The 24,922-nt window shown below is 42.9% G+C and overlaps 1 protein-coding gene across 1 annotated transcript; it reads left to right on the forward strand.

Annotated features, from left to right (window-relative positions):
* FAM180A (family with sequence similarity 180 member A) lies at positions 1-24,701 on the forward strand. Its single transcript, XM_059473334.1, has 3 exons — positions 1-176; positions 23,958-24,058; positions 24,360-24,701. Exons 1-3 carry the CDS (start codon positions 101-103, stop codon positions 24,699-24,701), a joined length of 519 nt encoding a protein of 172 aa, XP_059329317.1. The 5' UTR covers positions 1-100.
* Positions 24,702-24,922: the final 221 nt, after the last annotated feature.

Below are 24,922 nucleotides of genomic sequence, written 5' to 3' on the forward strand. Positions count from 1 at the left end.
GGGGAGAGGAAAAGCCATCACTTATTCCTGAAAAGAAAGGAGCTGGGAAAATAAAAAAAAAGCTACTGTACAGCTAGACATACGTATTTTAAAGAGAAGGATGCCTTGGAAGACTCTGGTGCTGCTGCTGTTCTATTGCAGTGCTTATGCCACTGTGACCCACAGATGGAGCAGAGGTAAGATTTCAACCTGAAAAACTATTTAAGGGAAAAATTTCAGTTGTAGATTTGGTCTCAAATTATGTTGCATTATACATGTATGTGTATATATATATATATATATATATGTATATATACAATCATAATTTTTCCCTCCAACTCTGGATTTTTTTTTCTCCGCTAAACAGGTCAACTAAAAATATATAGATAAATAAAAAATACACATGAAAAGTGCAAAAAGGTAAAATGATATATGTATTCTGTTATTAAAAAAATTATATTAAATAGCCCAAGAACCAGAATTACATTCTTGCACTTTTTCCCTTCTTCTTTCTCATTTTTCTTCTGCATTAACAAAAAAAAATATAGCTTATGAAACCTTAAAGTGAAAGCCTGTGCAGTCCCAGGTGGCATAATCTGCTCTGGCAGGAAGATACCTGGCAATAGTAAAGCAAAGAATGCCTGGATTGTGCAAGGTGCCTGGGAATGCTGCTGCCCTACCCTGGCAGGGGAGCACAGGTGACACAGAGGAGGTGACCTGGTGTCTTATCAGGCTTCAGCTGCCAATCTGACAATACACAGCTGTGACATATTTGTAATGTTTTTAAAGTGTGGCAGCAGCCTATGGAATGTTTGGGGACTGCTGGATGGCACAGGAGATGCTTGCTTCAAAGCATCCTGCTGGTGATGATGTCCTTTCCCTTTTTTGGTTTTATTCTCTCCTCTGGTATTTGGCAATGGTTCAGGAGCTGCTGGAAGTGGAGAAAGGAAACACCTCCCAAAAGATTTCTTTGGTTCTGATATTGAGATTCACAGACATTTAAAGGAACCGGAGCCTGCTAAAAAAATAGAGCATTTAAATGCCTTCCTCCCTATTCCAGTCTCCTCATTATAGCTGGTACCAGTCCAGTCTGACATTTGGGTTTGGTTTTGATTTTGTAGTAGAGGGAATGGTTGAGGGAATTAATGAAGAGCTAAACAATCCAGCTCAGGCTGCTTAATTTTTCCTTACAGTGCTTAATTATTCCTTTCAAAAATCCCTGTTAGTGGGAGCTCACTGGCAGGGCTTTGGCCTGGGGCTCGCCATGGTAAAAGTTCTTTGCACAACTTTTTCATCAGACTCTTGGCTGATATTGCATGAGTCATTGTACCTGCATGTACCTCACTTTTCTCTTCTGGTATAAGACTGGAAATAGCACCAATATTTGTCATAAGATCCTGTAATTCTGTAGGTAAGAATTTGTTGTTCCAGGGGTGACACAAAAATGTGAGAAAATCAGAACTAGATCTGTATATACTAATAAAAAAAAACCCACAGCCCCACCCTTTGGAAGAATGATGTCACATTGCCTAAGAAATGGAAAAAAAATTAAGAAAAAGGAGTTCAATTTCATGTAATAATCACTATTCAGTTTTATATCCTTCACTTTTGCTTACACACTCATTTTAATTAAACAACATCACAACCCTAAAAGGAATTCATGCAACTATTAAAGTTCAGTTTTAATCACCATGAATATTTAAAGAAAAACATCAGAACTCTATATTGTGCCTTTTGAGAAAGCAGATTTTTTTTTTTCAAGCTGGAAGCTCTAGCACTTATTTTTGGAGGCTTCAGAGGGAAGAGAAGATTCATTCCCTGTTGTGATAAGGAGTTCAGTTGTCACAAATAGTGTATGCAGGCATTTTCTGAGGAGGAAACCAGGTTTCTTTTCCACATCTGCTGGGACAATTCTGCTCTAAAGTTGTATTAGAGGCACAACTCCTTCAGCAGTAACTGAACCTTCACTCCCTTGACCTGTGTGTCAACCCAACCAAATCTGCAGTACCTTGAGAGGGTCCAAGCACTGTCTTAATTTTTGAATTGCTTAGAAACCTAGGATAAAATTTGAGTACTGAGCAATGACACATTCTTCTGCCTACTCAGAGCTCTTCCCTCCCTCCGCAAATGACAACTGAGCCTTGTTTAGGTTAAACTTCAGTCATTTAAGCCTTATCCGAGTCCTGGTTTGAGTTTTGCAGTGAACACCCAAAGACAGATCAGCATCTGGTGTGAGGGAAATGAAAGACAGATCTGTGTGTCATCTCCATGTTGACTTGTCATCCAGATTGTTTACAAACAGCGGGGCAAAGGCCTTGCTTTAATTGCCAGCAGTTGTGGTCTGCAGCAGAAATGAGCAGTCAATATTGTACACAGCAATGTCTGGCTCTGGCCATTTTTCCATGGGAAGCACTGGGGCAGCCTGGGATCCCCAGCCCTTGTAACCAATCATTCAAGCTTTGGCTCAAGAAGAGCTCAGGCATGAGAAAAGATGAACACACTTGTGCTGACTGCGAACTCCTTTTTCCCTTTGATTGGAAGCATCAACGAGTGGGGAAAAAAATTTAAAAAAAGAAAAAAAAGAAAAACATTTCTGGCAGGAAAACAGAGGGCTTTATTCATTCCTTTTTCTTTTTAAACTGCCTCAGCCTTTTGCATTGAAAATCTCACACACACTTCTCAATTGAGCCTGCCTCAACTGAGCTGTGGGTACAGGTCCAGAAGTCACAGGCAAAACTTACTCCCTAGGATGGGTGTGTTTAAAATAACAAAGAAAAGATACTGAATGATGATGAAATAATTTTCTTGTCATCACCTCAAGTTTCCTTGAGCCTTTTGTAGGCTCAGCTGCATGGAAGTATCCTCTCAGATTTTGTGGACCTTCTGTCTAGGGAAAAAAGGTAAAGAAAAAAGGTAATTACAAGTCTCTACTGACTAAGTATTATTCCCTATGCAATGGCAGAGGTGAGATTATATAAATTCTTCAGCTTCCAAATAAGAATTCCAGATTTAAAGAGATGTTTCTTCTGAAGAAACCAAGGAACAAATCCTGGGTTTTAACAACAAAAATAAGCAAAAAACCCCTTCCATGAAGCCATGGCAACCTGTGTCACTGCTTGCTGGTTGCTTCCATCAAACTTTGAGAAGTACCAATCCACTGGAGAGCAGAAGCCAGCCTTATGAGCCTTACAAGAGTTGTCTGTTCCCTGAGGAGAAACCCTAAGGCAATCCTTACTGGCACATCTCAGCTGGCAGGAGTTTATTTGCTGTAAAGGCTGCCTGATTCTAATAAATGGAACACACAAACAGTAGCATCCTTGCTGTGTGTTTGCTCAGGGTGGGAAGATGCAGATTTACTATGGTTGTGGCTTTTGGACAGTGCAGGAGCAGCAGCAAGGGTGAGTTCACCCCTCAGTGGAGGCTGGAAAAGGAAATGTTAAAATAAAACATAAAATAAGAAGGTAGAATGCTTTTCACCCATCACTGTCAAAAGGATATATCAGCACCACAGAGGTCTCATGCTTTTGGGGAGTTTTTGTGCTGTTCCTTCCAGACCTCAAAAGCATCACTACAGTCCCATCAGATCTCTCTGGTCCATGTGCATTATTTTCTACCCAGTCTCTAGTGGCTGGTGAGAGTGAAATGGCTGTTGGAGAGCACCAGGGGAACAGTCTGCTCTCCTTAAAGCTTTTTTGCAGAAGGAATTGCTTGAAAGAGCAGAAAGTCCATCCTCTTTAATTTCCCCGCAACATTGCAGGCTCTCAGTATTTGGTGTGGTGGGAGCTGTTTTTGGGTTTGGTGATGGAGCAGCTGCTGCCTGAGCAACTTTGGCCTGGCACTTCTGCTCGTGGGCTTAGCCTGAGCAGGCTGGCAGCTCTGCAGGGCCAGGAGAGGGGAGACTGTGTAGAAGAGAGACTGGCTGATGCTTATTGTATTTGTGTTCCCCCCAGACGAAGGAAGGAATGATGAATCTGACTCCACGTTCTCAGAAGGATAATTTATTATTTTATGGTACTATATTATATAAAAGAATACTATACTAAACTATACTAGAGAATACAGAAAGGATACTTAGAGAAGGCTAACAAGATAATAATGAAAACTTGTCACCTCTTCCAGAGTCCTGACACAGCTTGGCCCCAATTGGCCATTAAGTGAAAACAACTCACACCAGAATCCAATGAAACAATCACCTGTGGGTAAACAATCTCCAAACACATTCCAGACAAGCAAAACAGAGGAGAAACAAATGAGATAATTATTTTTTTCCTTTTTCTCTGAGGCTTTTTAGCTTCCCAGGAGAAAAATCCTGGATGAAGGGATTCTTCCAGACAATGTGAATGCCACAGTTGCTAGAAATCCAGCCAATACTTTTGTAAGGAAGCACTGCTTGATATGTTCTAATCTCTGTGCTGATTTGGTTGCTGCTGATCTCTGCTGTGTGTGCAAAGATTGAGTGCCTCAGAAATTAGAGCATGCCCTTTATCCCCACTCCTTTTCTTCCTATTTCCCTCTCTTCCCTGCTGCATCTCATATTGCATCCCTACAGCCAGGCACTCCCTGCTTGAGCAGCTTCTGGGATGCCACCACTGACAGCAACTCTTGGGTGACTTTTTTGGCTTGGAGAGCATGAGCAAGGGGAATGTGGCCCAAACACAGCCTGTAATTGCAACAAAAATGGTCAAACACATACACATTTAGGTACCCAGTGGTCCTTCAGTAAACCAAGTTATGGTCAGTGTTATTGGATATGTGACAAGGTTACATCAGCCAGTCCAGCGACCAGAAATTTTTAGATTGTAATGTCTATCCAACTTCTTTTAATTTCTATAAATTTCTATAAAGACTTTGTTATCCAATTCTTAAAATGTGCAGTGCAAATGAAAGAGATGAAATGCTAAGGAACAGCACCAACTCTGTCTAAGCCTAGCTGTGAAAAGTATGTTATTTCTTATGAAGAAAATGCAATATTTCCCTTTCCTTTGGCTCTCGTGATCACTTGGAAAACTGCCTCAATTGCCCCAGTTTCCCTGCCTGTTGGGTCTATGCCAACAACCTCATTGGAGCTGCAAAAGGTGATTGATCTCCTGCAGGGGTTTTCCCCACCTACCCTGAGCCCATTCCATGAGTCTGATCAGTTCCTGGGAATGCATGTTTGTGGGCTGGAGTCCCCTGATGAAAATTATTTCTGCACCAAATATTGCAACTCTGTCTGTGAAGAAACGAAGTCATCTCCTAAAGAAGGTCTGGGGAGGATTTTTACTAGTTTTTACTTTCAGGTTTTACTTTTTGCTTTAGTTTTTACTTTTTTTTACTAGTTTTAAGTTTTTCAGTTTTTTTGCACTAGTTGTTAGTAAAGCTGCTAGGTGTTGCAAAGGTAGCTGGACTATCACAGTCTCTGAATGGATTTTAACCGTGGTAGGATAAATATCCAGTTAGGCAGGGCTGTGACTGTAATCAAAATCCATTCTAGCATGCCCTGATTCCCCAAATGCTCCTTTAGGGCCAGACTTAATTAATTTAGGCTGCATGGAGGATCATCCCTGAATCAGAATTCACAGTGGTAACCTGAAAGACATGTAAAGGATGCTTAAAAAAAAAATAAAATTAAAGTTTCCAAGCTCTTCTGGGGGAAAGATGCTCTGATGAGACCAGAGGGAAGATAGATTATGGAAGTTTTCACATTTTAGTTTAGATCACAGAAGGATTTTGTACTCTTTAAAAGCAGTCATGCTGTTAGGAAGGAAGGATCTAAGTGATTCTGAGACTTTATTCACCACAGGAAGCAGCCAAAAATGGCTAAAGCTTACTGCTCACACAGTAAAAGTTAAAAAGAGACAGGAACTAGACAATTTTGAGGAAACCTGAGTAAACAACAAGAGGAAGACACAAGAAGTAAAGCTGTTTTCTCTTTGATATGTCCTAGACCTAATGAGATCAGTTTGCTGAAAGTGGCACCTGTAGAATCTTCTTGGTGATCCCAGTTCCATCCCAGGACTGAGGGCTGGTAAATCATACATTTGCTGCCACTTTGGTCATCTTTCTCAGAATTCCTGCATGCTGTAGTGTCACATCTGTATGCCCCATTTCCAGGGGTGGAGCTGTTCTGGGATCTGAGTCTGCACGAATTCCTCCTGCCCCAGCAAAGCCCATCTGGGAAACACCTCCTGCCCTTTAAGCTCATCCTTCCACTTTCACCTGGAAATATCTCCCTCCACCTCACCCCTAACAACCATCTCACTGCCCTTAGTGCCTCTGGGCCAGCCAGTGTTCTCTTCCAGAGGAGAGGCAGCTCTGTGGTGAATGAAAGAGCTCATAAAAAGAGTGTAAAATACTGTGAGACCTCTCCTGGTTACCTTAAATGCTGGGCTCACACTCCTCAATGGTACCTGGCTGTTTTAGTAAATTCTTTGAGCTTCATAAGCTTTTGGAGGTCTATAACACACCTAAGATAGCTTAGCTACTTTTGGGGGCATAAAAATCAGCAGGATGACTTCTGTTGCAGTGCTGGAAACAAAAAGGTTTAATAAAAGGCAAAATAACACGCAGAAAAACTGAGTTAGGTGTAAGAGGTTTTTCGTAAAACACTTTACAAAAGCAATTTATTTCTTTGTTCTCTTCTTTTTCTATTAAATTGCCTAGGTGAGGCTTTTGGGCTTTTGTCTAATTAGCTATCCTTAAGTTTGGGGTGAAATCTTCTGAGTCTTATAAAGTGTTTTCGTTTAATCAAGGAAAGAAACTTTTAGGCTTCTTTCCTTTTAGGGGGACAAAGAATAGTTTTGTCACTCCATCAGCAAAAAACACACTCCTACACCTGGCATTATGCAAACACACAGAATAAAAAGAATCTGAGTAAACAACCTGAGTCCTTCTCCAGAGAACTTTCAGTGTAATTAAAGAGAGGAAATATTAGCATCCTTTTTTGTTGTGAGGCACAGAGTCATTAAATGCCTTGCCCCAGATCTCTTCAGGATGGCTGCGTGTGTGTTTAGTCCTGTGTATTGTTAATAGCTGTGGTTATTTTATTTTTTAATTCTGTTTCTGAAGCACAAAGTGCTTTTTCTTGTTTTCCTGGGGTGGATCGTGCCAAATTCAGCAGGAGTGCAATGACTTCTCAGACAGAAAGGAATCCTGTCAGAAGCACTGAATGGTACAATCTAATTGAAAGGGAAGCCAGCAGGCCTTAATGAACATCACCAGGCTGCAGAGGCTCTGATTATTCAGCTGGTGACAGGCAAGATGTAAATTGCTGAGCTAAAGAAGTGAGTGGGGCAGCAATTAATTCTGCAGCAGTGCCTGTGCCCGGGTTCAAGGCAGGGCAGGACCCACGGGGCAAGCCCAGGAGGAGGAACTGGTGATTGCCCACAGGCACAGGGCTCTGTGAATGTCCTGCAGCCCAGGGCTCTGCTGAGGGGAGCTGAGTCCATCCAGGATGCAGAGAAGCCAGCTGGGTACATGGACCTGGCAGCAGCAAAACAGGGAGCTCAGGGAGTGTCGTGGTTTGAAGGGCACAAACCTGGCCCTTGTGTTAACTTCAAAAGCACTTCAGCGTGCAAACCAGCATGACAAAGTCAACAGTAGTTTTTCTGCTCTCAGGAGTGAGGTCACAATTCATTATTTGATATTTTGTCTCCTTGCTTTTTAAAAATTTTCCAGCCCAAAGCAGGCATTTGTTATTTAAAGGGTTTATCAGCAAAATGCCACTGGCATGGGTGAAGGTGATGCAGGGTCCGCTGTACAGAGAGCAGGTGCTGCAAAGCAGAGGGGGAAATGTATCAAAGCATTATTGCATTTATGGGGTGCCCTGATGAAGGAAGGAACGATGAATCTGACTCCATGTTCTCTGAAGGCTAATTTATTATTTTGTGATACTATATTATATTAAAGGTCACAATATTAAAGTACACTAAAGGATACAGAAAGGATACTTAGAGAATGCTAAAAAATAATAATGAAACCTCGTGACTCTCTTCAGAATCCCGACACAGCTTGGCACTGATTAGCCAATGAGTGAAAACAACCCACATCAGCAACCAATGAAACAACCACCTGTTGGATAAACAATTTCCAAACACGGTCCACATGAGCACAACACAGGAGAAGCAAATGAGATAATTATTGTTTTCATTTTTCTCTGAGGCTTCTCAGCTTCTCAGGAGAAAAATCCTCGGCGAAGGGATTTTTCAGAGAATGTGAATGCCACAGAGCATCATTAAAATAATAAAAAAAAAAGGCAGCTTGAGAATAAGCAGCAAATGACACTTGTTATTTAACACAAACCAAAAAGCCCTAAGGGCACTGTTATCCCTCTAACTGGAGTTTTCCCTCTAACTGGAAGGGAAGAAAGTCAGTGCAGGGATCCTATATGTCTCTGTTGTGCCTCTCTCTCATTAGACCCAAATTCTGTTTAATTTGAGAGTTGCGATGGCAGCTTTACAATATATCCCCTACAGCATGCTTGCTCATCCAGATACATTAAACCAGCCCCAATCTGCAGCACAGACTGTGGTGTTGCCAGGCCCAGTCCTCAGCCAGTAGCCCCCTTCGCCCTCCCTGAGGTGCTCAGGCTGCAGCAATAACCTGTGTGCCCTTCTCTCCTGTCCCAGGGCTTGTTACAGCACAGGCTCAGAGCCGGGCTGGAGGCTGAGAGTGGGAGGAGGAGAGAAGCAAAGTTAAAAAAGCTCCACTACTCCCAGTTTCCACAAGCATTCCTTTCCTCTGGTGAAAGCATATGTGAGGCCTTTCCTGGCCCAGTTTGCTGGTTGGGTTTGGCAGCCCCCCCCAGTTCCCCTGAGAGCAGCCTGCATACCACTGGGCCTCTGGAAATTCCTCCCTGGCCACAGGGAATCCAGGTCAGCAGCCAGGGGCCAGGCTCCAAACCACTGAGTGTCCCTCTGCTCAGGAGGAGCCAGGTGGGTAGCTGAAAAAAAGATGCTGAGAAAGGGAAAAATAAGTTGTTGAGTGCTCGGAGGTTATTTGGGAGGAAATGGGACAGTGGAAGGACAATGCTGTGATTCAGTCTCACCTTGGTGACCCAAACTCATGGGAGCTTCTGTGGCACCTGCCTGACACAGGGGAAGCAAAACACTTCAGAGTGGTTCTGCCTAATTGTAAAGAGAGCAAGAAATGGATGTGGATATCTGCTGCAAGCCAGAACATTGGGATTTAATCATCTCCATCCATTTGGCAGGTGGTGGTGTGCCACAAAAATGACCTTGATGCTTCTGATCTCTGTCTTGGGAAGAGCAGGGGCTTTCCAATCTGGCAGAGATTGTTTGAGCCACAGAGAGGGAAACAGAGGCAAAGGCAAAGGACAGATATGCTGAGAAAGAAAAGGATGGAGGTAAAAATGAAAATGGTGGAAAGGAGAGGAAAAATGAAGGTAAAGGAAAGGTGCAAAGAGAGAGAAAATGTATGAATATGGATGGGAAATACTAAAGTGCACCACATCAAGATTAGAGTAGCATTGTCTCCTTTGTCAGCATGGCATGCATCCTCACTTGAACCCACACTTCAGCAGATGCCCATGTGCCACAGCTGGTCTCCATCTTACCCATCTGCCTCTCAGCCTCTTGGAATGGCTACTTTCCTTTGGGACTCTGCCTTTTTCTCATGTAAGCAGGACTCAAGTTTACTTCTAGTCCCCAACAGGCTCCCATCCTACCAGGATACTGAGAGCTTCCAGTCTGGGCAATTGACCTCTAGTCACAGTATGAAAATTAAAGTTACTGCTACTGAATCATCAGTGTGGCAGGATTTCTTCACTTTTTTTAACCCCTCCCTTTGATCTTCTACACTATGTAGGCAAAAAGACTCTTGCCACTGCCCAAGAAACAGCCTAGTTTTTTTCCACAGAAGCTGCAGGAATCTTGCAGTTTTACAGCATTTCCCATTAACATCAGTCATAAAAACAGCACCACAACTGCACAAGTCCTTGTAGCTCCCTATCAGTCCCTGGAGGGATGGATCAAGTTTTGAAAGCCCTCAGTTTTCTCCCTGGTTTTCATAATGCTCACAGCATTGACATTACTGTTTTGTTTATGCTTGACTCTGAAGAAACACAAAGTGTTTATTGAATTTATTTATTAAGCACAGATTTTATGTCTCAGAGTTCATGTTTAAAGCCCTCTTTTAAATAAAAGACATTTAAAACATGCTTCATTTTTTATTTATGTAATTATTCATGCCTTGGCACCGAACACACTCCATTTCCAGTTAAACACTATTTGTGGACCTCCTAATATAGTACAGCATGTGTTGAGTGAAACCATGTATTTTTCATAGTTGCAGCAACTTCTGTTTTCCTAGATTACCATGCCAATTTGGCAGAAAGTTTTGGAAGGTAATAGTCTAATGATAAAAAATGTATACACTACTTGTTCTGCTGCTTTCTACTGCCAGGTTTTTAATAAACAGAACTCAGAGGGGCTGCCCTACCTTGACCTGTACTTAGCAAACATAAAGCTCAGCTGGGTCCTCACAAAGGAACAAGAACAGAAAAGTATCCAAAGATTTTTCCACACTGGGCTATCCCATATCAGGAATCAGATGCAATCAGCAAAAGTCAGATCTACCAGCCCCAGTTAGGCCCAAGTGGCAGGGGACACTGTGTGCCTGCCCTTTGGGCTCTCCAGCAGGAGAAGGTGATGGTGATGATGATGGTGATGATGATGTGGCTCTGTTGACACACAGAACGTCTGGGAAAAGCCAGGGTTAAATGGATGGGCATCACAGCATCTGATCTCTCCCTAAAACCATCCTGCTGTTCTGAGGGAAGCCAGCAGCCACTTGGCTGAGGCCTGGGCACTGCTGCATTGTGGGGATGGAGGGAATCCTGCAGGAAGGCAGAGAGCAGGATGGAGATGTTTAGCAGAGGGACTGAGAGAGATGGGGCAGTGACACAGGCTGGGCAGTAGAGCTGCCATGGTGCTGCATTTTCCATGTTCACAGCAGGGAAGTGCTGTGGGCTTCAGCTGATGAAGTCTTGTTTTGAAGAATGTGCCTGGTAAATACCTAAGTGTTAGGGATACCATAACAAATTTTGTTTCCCTAGAAAGATGCTCCTTTCCCAGCCAGAAGCTGTATTTTGGGAGCAGGCTGCTGGACACTTGCTGGGAATTTCTGGATGCTCTTCAAGCCCTGAATGACTAACTGCATGTGCCATAGCCCATCAATCCATCACCACCCAGTTCTGTCAGCCCCACTCCCTGCGTGTGCTGCTCACAGCCAGCGTGCTCCAGCCAAAGGGAATGCCAGAGCCGAAAAACATCTGCACAGATCCTCCAAAGGAACACAGAGGGACTCTGAAGTAAAATAGCACCATCAAGGCAAAGAGCTCAGTTTCTACATGCACAAATTCAGCAGTGTAACCAACTTGTCACGTGTCTTAAATAGTCCCTTTCTGTTTTCATGATCAAAGATGGAAATGTGTGTCATGCTGTCTTGGTTTGGAAAGACAGGAGTCTGCTAAGGAAGGCAGGAGCCTCCCCTGAAATGGAGAATGTAAACCCTCCCCACTCCTCCAAATTGCTATAGATTTTAAATTAGGGGGCTCTCAGGCAAAAAATATGGGAGCAGTAAATAACAGTTCTTTAATAGGGAAGAAAAAAAAAAATGGATAAACAATGCAGTACACTAGAACAACACTGACAGAGTCAGAACGCAACCTGACACCCTGTGGGTCAGGGTGTTGGTAGCAGTCCAGTTGGAATTGTGGCTGCAGTCCTCCTGGAGTGTCAGGTGTGGTTCTGTTGGAGGAAGGGGAATCTGTAGAGAAGGATGTATCTCTGAAGATCCAGTGGAAGGAGAGGCAGCTGTTCCTCTGGGGAATCCAGTGGAGAAAGCTGTGCTGGTGTCTCAAAAACCTCTGGATTATATCTGGGTAGCAATGCTTGGCTCCTCCCTCTGGGCGGAGCATCTCACAGTGGGATGTTATAGTTCTTATCAGCCATGCAGTGACATTCAATAGTCTGTTATCAGCAGATGTCCCCTCCCAAGGGAGGAGAAATTGTGGTCACTCAGAGAGAGAGATAAGGCAAAATGCCCACTTGACAGAAGATAATCTGCCATACAGATGGTAGTGGAATACATCTTGCAATCTGGAACACATGCCCAGCTGGCTTTTCACACCCTCTTGTGATGTTCCCGCAGGAGCTTTTCCCTCCTGGCTGAATTCGTGCTACCAGAGGATATATATGATAAATCCTCTGCTGGACCTGAGGCTGGAGCTCATCAGCCCCTGGATGTCTGCCTGCTGAGGTGGAAAAGGGTGCCAGTCCTTCCCACTGCAGTTCCAGCTGGGAGCAAACTGTGCCTTACTGAGCCCAGTGCATTTCCCTCTGGGTGCTTTTGCTGACAAATTAACACATGTATTATTCAGGCAAAGTTATAAATCACCTTCTGAGCGTTCCTTTCACAACAAACCAGTGGCTCATGGCAGCCTGTCTCTGTGACCCACCAAAGTGGTTAACAGCTACTAATCCAGGGAGCTCAGCCATGACAAGTTAGTTTTCGTTCTCCTTCATCCATCCTTAATCCTTGGCACTCAGAGGTCAAAGCAGAACTTGAAGATTAATGGGGCTAGCATTTGGAATTATAAATAAGGAGACAAGTAGTCCCTGCCTTATTTTGTGGCCATACTAAATGTCAGTCTACCCCTACAAATGACCTCCAGCATCTCTGACAATGATTACCCTAACTTGACAAAAGGAAACCATATAAAGATGATGTAAGATGGCTAACAATCACATATTCATAACCAGGTGGTGTCTGTAAGCTTAGGTGGGAGGTCACCATCACTAAAAAGCTGAGGAAGATCTGTCATGCAGATAGATCACATGCTGAAGTCCAGCTTTGGCAAGGAGTGATTCTGTAGGCCAAAGCAAGATGGACCAGAAGACTTTACCCCAGCAGGATGTAACCCACACACCAACAAAACCTTGCTAAGCAAGCTCATTTCATTATGCAAGCCTCAGAGTCTCTGAGCTAGCAAGGGGAAAGCCCAAATGCAGAAAACAACAGGATGAGATTTACAATGAGTATCACAGCATCTTAATTAAAGTGCTTCTCCACAATAACAATGCCTTCACACACAATCCTCACACACAGAGGAGTTAAACCAAGGAACTGACTCCCAGCTGGTTCCAGTCAGCAGCATGCTAAAGAGTTTTGTGGAAATCAGGCCTTCCTCCCTTTCTCTAAATTTATTCATCCTAAATTTAGAAGATGAGGTCATTTTTTCCTTAAACATTTACTTACATTATTTTCCCATAAGCCAAAATCTATTTTACAAGTTCAGATCAAATGGCTCCAGAGGAGGGTGTACATTAAGGAAGAAGAGCACTGAATCAAATACATCAAACACAAATAAAAATTGGCAGGGAGCCACTGGGAGATGGCACCTGTAGGGGCAGGGACTGAGAAAGGTTTTGAATTTCCATCAACTTCAGGCACAGCTGTCAGCATTTTGTGCCTTTGAGGTCTCTCTCCTGAGGAAACAGGATATTTGGGTTATTCTGTTGGCTGTAAGATTTCTGTAACCCTGACTCTACCGTTCTTGTCTCCTCTGTGATCCCACATCCCTCTGTGTCTCTCACAGCACAGGGCTCTCTGTGGCCTGGCTGCCAGCAGAGCAGCATCACAGGCTGCTGGTGCCAGCTCAGGTCACCTGAGGATCTCACCCAGTGTCCAGCAGCCTTAAACAATTTGCAACATTCCAGGTTTTAGCAAGGCTTTCTGTATTTAATGGTGAATCCAGTTTTCTGTCAGTCTCAGCTTTATTTCAGCAGATCTTGAAACCTGAAAGATCTCAAAATAGACAGGTTTTAGGAGAGTCTGGAGTAACAAGATCGGAAAAATGTCAGCTTTGTAAAATGGAAATCCCATGTGTGTATTTGTGCAATGGGGGATGCAGCACTAAACCCAACATGTTTTACATTCATCCTTTACATTTCCATGCTATGTTTATGGCAATATCACAAAGACTGTCTTGGCACAACATCACATCTGCACACATTGAAATCCCCTGATCAGATTTAGTGGAGGATTATATTTGAGCTTCACTAATATTTCAGTATTATTCCCACAGAGATGCAGACATGAACATAAGGGGCCCAGACATGCACACAGGTGTGCACTTGACAGAATAGATGTCTTCCCATGCTGATCCTCACTCACCTCTCCTGGAGAAACATGTGTTTGCCCTGACTCTCAGCAGGGATACAGCCCAGCTTTCCATCCTTCATGCTCTGCTTATGTAACAAAGCAGCTGTAGCAGTCCAGTTCAGAGACAAACCTGAATCCATCTTCAGGTCTTGAGTCCCTTTCTCAGACTTCTTACCTTTATTGACACTACTAGAAATCATACAATGATTTGAAAGGGCATTGCCTCCAAAAAATAATACATTTTTGTACAAAAAGGAACCAGTACCCCTTTTTTTGTTGTTTTCTTGGCAAGGCTGATCTATTCTCTCTCTCATCCAGCACATATTCATGTCATTAAGAAAACCCCAGCAGGTGCACTGACATTTGGAGCTCAATGAACAGCTGGAAAGGCAGCTGGGGTTTCCCTGCTTTTGAAGAGCAAGTGAAATCCCAGAGCTGAGGAAGCAGAAAACTGGTATTTATGTACTCACTTCCTAACCATTTATTTCAATTTGGATGGGAATCTGAAGAAAAAGGGAAGACATTTCTGGTTGTTTCCAATTGGAGTGAGAAGATATGGTCAATCTAATGGTTATTTCTCCTCAGTTCTGAGCTGTCATACTCATACTTAGTGAGGATGAGGAGTACCTTGTTGTTTCATATGTGTAAGCAGTTCATACATTAATTAAATAAAAATAGAGAGACTGCTCCTAGACCCACTGTCAGACACTTGAATTTATTTGCTAGTGAAACCATTCACAGATGGCTTAAGTGAATAATTCCAGGGTCCCTGGCATTTCTGAGCTGTCATGTGATCATGAAAAAAAATTTCATATTACTCCCTGCTATGTCTGTGGTTCAAACTGGACCTTTGATTCTTTTCTCTTCATCCAGTCTGGGAAAAAAAATTTACATATTCATTCTGCCAGTTGAATTTCCTCTGTTAAAATCTCAGTGGGGTGTAAGCATAGAAGGGGATGAAGTGTTTGGCAGCTGATGGTCCTGCAGCCAGCCCTCTCCTCTAGCAGGTTGAGGTGGCCATCAACAACAAAAAAAAGGATCTTATCCATCTGGTGGTTAGATCAAGGGTGTGCAGGCATGAGGAAGGGCTTCTGCTTTTCCTCGCAGGGCTGATTTCCATTCTTAGGTATTCTGAGGACTTGAATCATCACCAGCTACAGCAAGCACACAGCACAACTGCACTCACCGGGAGTTTCTCACACGTGGAAACGCTGCTGGCGTAGCAGATGTGTTGTGAAGTGAGACAGCTGAAAACTAGCACTGTTTTTTTTTTTTGTTGTTGTTGTTTGCTTTTTCCCTTCATTCACAACCAGGCAGATTCCTGGCTTAGGTGCCTGTGTGGCCACACAAAGCAGTGTCAGCACCAAGGGAAGGAGCTGCCCCTTGCAGCCACAGCTCCATTAGGTCAGGCTCAGAAAAACCCTTGCCAAGCTGTCACCTCTGCCTGCCAAGACACAAAGGAAACCCAGCCATTCTTAACTCCTGAGTGAATACCTTTCCTGCCTGCCTAGTGACTCAGCTCTGAGGAAATACGCACCTGGGAGGTGGTGCAAGGATTGAGCCCACCCCTTTGGGCTCTGAGATGTTGATATAAAAAGGGCAGAGAACTGGTGAGAGTGATTTGGTGCTGTGAGAAACAACTGCTCACTTTGAAAATTTAAATAGGTTTATTAAACCTTGACAAAAATACAACAAAAGGAGTACATAAGGAATAAGTTGCAGTGTTGAGAACTGCCCTCGTAGATACCACATGGCCGGTTCATCTTCAAGATGGATGCTCAGTCTTTTATACCCCTGGGGTTGCATCAGCCAGCCCTGGCCCCTCCCAAGGTCTGTCACTCAGCTCTTCTTTGCCATTTATCAGTGGAGATGCTTTCTTGTCACTGGATTGGAGGTCAGGTGTTGCCATGCTGCCCCCCTGAGCACCCCCAAGCTTTTCCATTCCCCACTGCCCCATGCCAGGGACACCTGTGCAGCTCCTTTGTACCTGTCCTGGACAGCCCAGGCTGTGTGATGGCAGCAACACAGGGGGGAAAGGGAACTGTGGGGAGAGCAGAGGGCATCTAAACTACAATAACATAACTGTACAGCACTAAAGCTTTTCTTAATGTTCACACAATAGTTATCCCTTAATTGTGAGAGCCAATCATCTCATTATCCATCTCTTGGAGCTGCTGCAGTTCTGTCTTTTCCCATGAAGCAGAGCTCTGGTTTCCTTTGTTCTCTCTCCATTGCTTCATTCTGCTCCTGGGGTGTTTCCCCACAGCTCAGCACCAAGCACAAACACCCTGCTGTATTTCTTGTATTTCTTCCTTCCTTCCCTCACTCACTCCCTTCCCTGCTGCCTCCTGGGAGAAATAGGAGCAGATTGGAGCAGCTTTGTATCCCTTTGCCTGTTGATTTGTAGGAAACTAGGAAATGTGAAATAGGAAACTTTTTCAAATGGGTTTAATTAAGACTGCTTGGTGTCTTTCCTTTGGATGTGAACCACTGTGAGCAACACGTACAGGAAGGAGAAGTGGCTCTGCAATGAAGACAGGAAGAAAAAGTATTTGCCCATTTCCCAACTCTGCCTGAAATTAACTGTGTAACCACAATTATTTATTGCCTGTGGGTTAAACCTGTGGAGCAGGGTTGATATTTCTTTCCTTTATTGCTGCCCTTCACTCACACAGTTTTTGCCATTGTCTAGTCCCAGTTTGTGCTAATATAGCAGCAAACTGGAGGACAAGAAAATGATCTATTTCACTTCTTCTTTCCTTCAGTTTCTCTGGGTGCATTTTTTCTCTTCACACCTTCTGCAGTGACTTTGCTCCAACATATTAAAGGCCTCTCCTGGCTGACTGGAATGTTTTCCTATGAGCATAAATAATTCCAGGTGGGCACCCCTCCTTATCACACCAAGGGAAGAATAAATAACACAGCATACATTGTTTCAGCCTGGGAACAGGTGAAAATGCTGCATAATGGAAATTCCATATGAGGGAATAAATTCTCAGACCATTTTAGTTGGTTGGTGCTCGTGATATCTTTGAAACCATTTCACTTAAGCCATGAATGTAAATATCCTCCACCTCTCACAAACACAGGCTCAGGCAAACCATTTTCTTCTCTAGCAATATCCATTTCTGCAAGCATAATGGTTTTTTTTGTCTTTCTAATGCACTTTTGCATTTCTTACTTGTGCCAAATAGCTAGACAGGCTATTACCACTCTATTTTTTTTAATGGGAATTCTGTTGCACATTAATCTAATCTCACACATCTCAGGTCATTTATGAAGGGCAGAAATTTTAGGTAGGAATGAGTTCTGTTTTATGCAACTGAGACACTCTTTCAGAATGTGTTTGTTTCTTTAAAAGGAGATAAACTAGTAAAATCTAACTTACTTTGAAAAAAACTGATAATATGTTGCACTATGGAATTAAATACAATCTGCTATTAATTTTAAGTGTTTTAAAGTTTGGTTTGGTTTTTTTTTTCCTAAGAACAGTATTGCCTGTTGCCAAATTTTGTAGGGAGATCTACTTCCTACATCCTTATTAACAAAACTCTTCAAGCCAAAGCCTTTCATTTAACCATATCTTTTTTCTTAATAACTAAATATGATGCTAATGTCTATTCCCACTTTTAGTCAACAGCAATGAATTAAGTTTAGCCGTAGGAACTAAGATAGCAAGGATGTGAACTGAGGGCAAAAAGATGATATTCTCTTGGTAGCTGCTTTTAAACATGTGCTAATTCATGTTGTTTTGTAATTAAAATGTTTTCTCCATCCCACTGCTGTGTTCTCCGAAGGGGCATTGGGAATTAATCCCCCAATGATGGAGATTTAAATGTATCAAAGTTGGATAAAAGTCCTTGCATTGCATTTGTTGTCATAGAAGCTACTTATGTCAATAACTGCAAATCCAGACACAAATTTCAGATGCTAAACTGTAGCACTGCAGCATTTTTGTTCCTTGTCTTTCTAGGATTTTGTATGTGATTCCTCCTATTTTATTCCCCTTATTCTTCCTCCAAATCCCCAGTCTGCCAATTTCTCCTGGACTGGGACAAAGTGTTCAATGATTTCTGATATAGCAGTTTTGATACAGAAAGGCAAAACAAGAGAGGGAGTGTAGCCAAAGCTTATGTTCTGGGGATGAGCCAAGCACAGGACAAGGAATAAAATGCATAAAACACATTAATCCTTTAATAATCCTGCCCTTTTTGTGATTTACATTACCACTTTCACTGCCTGACACACCTGTCACAGGTTAACATCCCCTCAGCCTGGTGTAAGTGCAGCTTTTGACACCACTGCAGAATGGCAAAGGTACCATTTTCAAGGTATTTTCAAGGGTATTTCCCTGTTAGCCTGAGGCAGCAAATAGGGAATAGTGAGTTGTTATTCCCTCTGGAGTAACAATTCAAATGAAGTAACTCAGCATGGACTCACCAAAGTGTCATTAGACAGAAATAAAGTTCTTTATGTATAAAAGATACTTCTGGTCTGTGTGCAAGCCCTCAGAAGCAAGGTTATCAAAGAGAAACATGAAACAAAAACTTTTTTCAAGTGCATGCAAACTTTGACACTCACGTCCCCTTCTCTTCTGCACAGCCTGGTCAAGGAGCATTCAAACCTTTGCTTCCACACAGTTATGGAACAATCCAGAAAGATGATTCCAGAAAGATCCAGGGCCAAGTTGGGAGGGCCAGTGGGTCACCTGGTGCCACCTCTCTGGCACATGGCACAGGGTTGTGTTCAGACAATTTTAAATATCTCCAGTGCAGGAGATTCCACAACCCCTCTGGACAATCTGCTCCAGTGTGCAGTCACCCACACAAGAATCCTCTTGTGAGCATTTCAGGCATTTGCCCTGAAATCCAAAACAACAGCTTCTAGGAACTGCCCAGCAGTCTCTGCAATAAAATGGATTCGGGCAGCCTGGACCACTCATCATTTTTTGCATGGCATTAATTATAATGGCTGATATATCTGCCTATACCATCACTTCATGGACAATGCTGAGTTTTGTTTCTTTTCTTTGGCAAAAACTTGAATCCATCTTGAAGAATGAAGTCCTTCTTGCTCCTGTGCTCCTCCTGTCCTTCATGAAAGGTGTCCTTCTAAAGCAATGAGATAAAGCAATCAGAATCATTCCTTCTGAGTCTTAACCCCAATTAAACTGTTCAGGCCATAGAGCCCTGGGGAGTTGTACTTGCTTTGGAGCAATGGTCTGTACCGGTCCCAAATTGTGTTTCACACCTTTTCATAGGGGAAGGAAAGGGCATTGATGATGCACAAATAACTGAGAACTCCTGCAGCTATGCTCTGTGCTTATTGAGCAAACACAGCACAGGAAGCAACTGGGAAATAATGAACAGATGCACGGACTGGGAAGCAAAACTAAACATCTGTACCCTCACCAATCAAACTGCAGGGAAAACCTGGGAGAGGATCACAAATATTTACCACACAGCTAATGAAGTGCAGGAGATTCTGGCAGAATCTCTTAAGAGAGATGAAAACATCTTTAAAATGAGGCTATTGTCAGCCTCAAATGCGATGTTTTGTTTAAGCCATGAAGATGCTTTAGCTAAGTGGTTAGAAGCAGGTCAATGAGTTGGCAAACATGGCTTTTTTTTTTTATTTGTTTAAGAGCTTGGGTAGTCTGGAAGGAGAGTGGAATTGAGTCAGAGAGTGGAATTGTGGAATTGAGTCAACAGAGCAGTAGGAGACTGGATGAGCTCCTGCAGCCAGGAGAAAATGGAGATTTCTGTGCCAGTTTTGAAGGGCACTTTTAACCATCCTTATCAGGAGAGGTGTGGGCTGCCTGCAGTCCCCAGGAGAGGCAGTGGTGATGCACTCCAGGCCAAGCAGGGCCAGCCAGGGGGCCTGGAAGGGGTGCCTGTGCTCAGATATGCTGCTCTCTCTGATCCAGCCCTGAGCCCTGAGCAGACAGCAAGGCAGAACTCCCAGGGCCCCTCTGCAGAAGGGATTTGGAAGAGGATGAGCAGTTATATATAGATATACAATAGAAATGTTTTCAGTAAGGACAATGAAAAGCTTATTTTTCCTAACTTGTCTCTGTAAATCGTAAGTTTTTTGTTACATGACAGATCAGCCCTTGAGACAGAAGCGCCCATATCTACATTGGAGATGTCTTAACACATTTGTAAGAGAAATAAAAACAATAAATCAATTGGAGACTCTCCACTGACTTCACTGGCTTTCTCTGTCAATACTAATTGGGAATCTCTGCTCCTTAGATGTTCATTCCATTGAAATGAATTGGCTGCAATAGCAACATAAAATCATGCAACAACATAAATTCTGCATCTCCAGTTGCTTAAGAGCTTTATAGAGAAGGGCCTTGAAAAAGAAATTAGTAAAGGGTTATAAACTCTGCTGCTGTTTTTTGATGTCCCCAGACAACTCATGTCAGAGATGGAAGTAAATGCAGGAAGAAGTAAAAGTCAGTAAAAAAGCTTCAAGTGGAATTTGCAATCATTAAATGCAGAAACTGACTGAAAAATCTTTCTGTATCTCAGCTTTTGTACTTAACTGACACATGTCAAGTCAGTACAATGAAAATCAGACTGCTTGCTCCAAGTGTTCATACAGACTTGGAGGAACTCCTGAATTCATGGAGAGGACTGTGGAGGGAGTGATGGTGGAAGGATTTGACTACTGAGCAGGTAGGAAGAGAGAGGGAAGGACTGAATAAAATGCAGATCAGGAAAATCAGATAACCATGACAAATACAAACGAGCTCTGAAAGACTTTCTGAGTAGAGTCTCTAAGAACTGTAACATACTTTAATGTGTTTTGGGAATGAGATAATGAGACGAGGGAGTCAGTGCTACAGAGGCTGGCGTGCTTCTGATACACATTAAAATCCCTTCTCATCACAGAGTACCCCAAGCCCTTGTCCCTTTGAATCTCCTAACAAACCCTTCTTCTTCCTGAGGTGTTACTTGTGACTCAGCAAGTCAATAGCCTGGCATTCATTTTTGTGAGAGTTCCTTTGCTGAGGTTTTCAGGGTGAGTGGTGATGGGCTGAAGATGGTGTCCCCCAGCTCAGCTCCACGGTGGGAATCTCTGCTTGGATTGGAGCTTAAAAGCAATCAGTGTGATGACAAGAAGCATGGCAGCACTGAAAGTAAGATGCCACAGACACTTCTCCCATGGCTCAGGGGATATTTGAGGTGTAAACCATCTGCAGATGTAGAGGTACTCCATGCTCTGAGGCTGTTTTTCACCAAAAGGGCATCTAAAAGCTAAAAGGGATAAAAATGAATAGTCATCATTATGGACTGGATTTCTGCCAGCTGCTAAGTAATTAGAGTTTTAATTGCCCAGTAATAAAAGTTTTTAATTACTCAGCAATTAGTGCTTGAAGTTTCAAGTGCTTCACATGCACTCAGCTGCATCCTTGAATTGTCAAGAGTAAAAAATGGAGCAGCTCCTGTGTGCCTGAGCAAAGCTCTGAGCAAGAGAGGGAAACACCAGGGATGGAGCAGCTATGCCTGAAACCCATCCTAACTACTCTATCTAACTACAGAATGTTCATTGAAATTCAACAAAATACTTTTTCTCTAGCTAATTTAAGGCCAAAATACCCTTTGTATCATCAGGTAGGAATTGCTTCATACCTAGCATTATCATGATTCATTTTCCATATGCAGGATAATAAAGGTCCTGAGGCTCTGGTTTCTCTCTTCTTGCTCTACTAGAATTTAAATATCATTAACAAGCCAAACTATAACAAAGTCAGCAGTTGCCAATGGTGCAGGAAGCAGGGCTGCATTAAGAGGAATTCAAATTCATATATATGATCTTCTTGGGTAACCCTAAAGAGGCAAAATGTCTGACGAACCATGTAGTCAGAGAGTTGGGACAGCTTTTCCATAAAATAATTACATTTGCTCCAGCCTTTTTTTCTTTTCCCTTTTCCTTTCCTTTTCCTTTTCCTTTTCCTTTTCCTTTTCCTTTTCCTTTTCCTTTTCCTTTTCCTTTTCCTTTTCCTTTTCCTTTCTTTTCATGCATAGAAGAGAGAGCTTTAAATGATGTTCAGGTTGTTTTACAGTCAACGTGCAAAATCCATCACAAGAACTTTGGCAAAACCAGGCAAAATTGATTCAGTAAAAATGTTTCATGGAAAAAAATCTGGTAGAGGAAGGGTGGGTTAAAACCTTCCAAAAATTCAAAGTAAGCTGCATGTTACATTACGTGTTACTCATAACTCTAAAAAATCTGAATTTTGACAGGGGAATAATGCCTATCAGAATTTGGGGAATTTGTTTCCTTTTTTTTCTTAGACTGGTTTCCAAATTTATCTATTGGCAAACAGAGTTAAAGCTGAGAAGTGAAGTTTATGGGAAACATACCAACAGTCACATAAGCGCAAGTTAAAAAACCAAACCCTTCCTATTCCTGAATATTAGAAAAAAATCCAACAAATTCAAATTATGATTACCCAAACATCAAAATCTAAATAATATACAAATAAAATATTAAACAGAGTTTTTTCCCTTCTGCTCTGAAAGTAATTTAGACTTTTTAACAGTACATGGATGGTTTGTAACCTAGTTAATAACTCAAAGCATTTAGGTCTTCTCTAAAGCAGCATCAGATATTTTCTGTACCCTGGACTGTCCAGGTCACTGCTTCCACACATGCTGTATTTCACTGGGGTGCTGAGTTCAGGGACTGTCCATCTGTTTCCTGTCTCATTTCCCTGTGACAGTGCAGTGCACTTCACAGTGCTGAACAGATACCTGATGGTAGCAGGCTCTGGTTTTTTCCAGTTATTACACTGCAGAGTATTAGAGCCACACTAAGCTGGGATTACCTCACTGGATGTAGCTGCTGTGTCTAAGCTGGTAACAGGCTCAGTGAAGTGACACAGACATCTGGGTGAGTCACTCCTTCCAAGTGCAAATGCCCAGGACAGATGAGCTGGTTACTCTCTGGGAGATCTAATAAATAAGGAGAGATCAACTTTTAGGCAATTGAAACCAGGAGAAATGTAGACTCTCAGAAGAATGGCAGTAGAAGAATGTGTCGCAGACTTCTTTTCATGAAAAATCCTTTCCTTAGGATTTTTCCTCCTGAGAAGCTGAGAGGCCTCAGGAACAAAATGTAAACGTTGATTATCTGCTGCTGTGGAATGCAACAGGTGCATCTGTGATTGGCCCATGTTGAATGTTTCTAATTAATGGCCAATCACAGCCCAGACAAAGAGTCCAAGACAGCTGCCTTTGTTATCATTCCTTTCTATTCTTAGCTTAGCTAACCTTCTGATGAAACCTTTTCTTCTATTCTTTTAGTATAGTTTTAATGTAATATATATCATAAAATCATAAATCAAGCCTTCTGAAACATGGAGTCAGATCTATGTCTCTTCCCTCATCCTAAGACCCCTGTGAACACCGTCACAAGAATGGACCAAATAAAGTAATTTTTGTTGAGTATCAGTACTGATTTCCCTTTTCAGAATCCAGGAAAAGGGCCTGTATTTTAGACAATGTTAATGCTGCCATTATCATTACTCCTTTCCCCTCTGATGGTGCAGCTCAGAGTCCCAGGCTTGGATAACAAAGCACCCTGTGTCAGGCACCTTGTGGATCCAGCTAACCTCCATCCTTGGTCAGTCAAGGCCAAAGCAATCCTTGCCAGACATTTCATTTACAGCCAAAGGCCGTTCTGTACAGCAAGATTTTGCAAGAGGCATTTTTTTTATTTGATTCTGCTGTTGAAAAGTGCTGCTTTTTGTCAGTGTCTGGCACACCTTATGCAAACTCTCTTTTCCCATTGCTGTTTTCCAGCTGTGCTTTTCCCAGCTTCTCAGAGATTCAAGAGGTCCTCAGCTGCCTTCCTGAACCCAGTGTTACAGAACTCCCTGGAGGATGTGGTTCTGCTTTATGAGGTTCAGTATATGGTTCCTTAAACCTTAACCAGGACTGGGGGTACTGCCCATAATTGAGTTATCCATTATCTGGCTTTGTGTCACTTTTATTCATCCCAGCAGTAAACCCAAGGCTGTGTGATAGTTCACCAGAAAGATGGGAGCACACAGCAACTTTCTGATCTCCCCCACCTCCAGACAGTGCAGCTGTCCTCATTTGACAAAAATTAAATACCCAAGGACATGTTGTTAATTGACATGTACTCTGTCTAGAGTCTCTTGGAGAAAATAAATAGCTTTCTGTGTTCTGATTTTGTACCAGTTTCTTTTAGCTGAGCTCGACATCGACAAAGGTCAGAGGATCTCCATCAAGGATGAGGAGCTGGCCTCCCTGAGGAAGGCTGCTGAGTTTGACACCATCTGCAACGAGATCATCCCCAAGAGCATCCCGGAGATCCGCAGGCTGAGCAGCAGGCTGTCCTCCTACCCCAGGGTCCTCAAGAAGGAGGACTTTGAGAGGACAGTGCTGACCATGGTCTACACGGCCTACAGAGCTGCCCAGTCTCAGGGGCACCAGAAGGACACCTGGGCTGAGTCCTTTGTCAACCTCTACAAAGCCCTGAAGAACGACTTGATGCTGTCCTACAGCAAGCAGCCCTCGTAGTGGAAGGGGAGCGGCAGCTCAGCCAGTGCCCTGGCTGGTGAAGGACACCTCGTAGCACGCCCACCACTTTATTCTCTAAAGAGTTTCATAGCCTGCTTCGTGAAAGATTGTTCGTTTTCTGGCTCCCTCTTGTGGAGTCCTCTTTCTAGTTCCATGCTAAACGGTGAAAAACGTCTTCAGCCCTGAGAATTCGATTTTTGTGCTGGCTTGGAGGCGCCTTC

The sequence above is a fragment of the Ammospiza nelsoni genome, chromosome 5 (genome assembly GCF_027579445.1).
Source record: "Ammospiza nelsoni isolate bAmmNel1 chromosome 5, bAmmNel1.pri, whole genome shotgun sequence".
NCBI lineage: Eukaryota > Metazoa > Chordata > Aves > Passeriformes > Passerellidae > Ammospiza > Ammospiza nelsoni.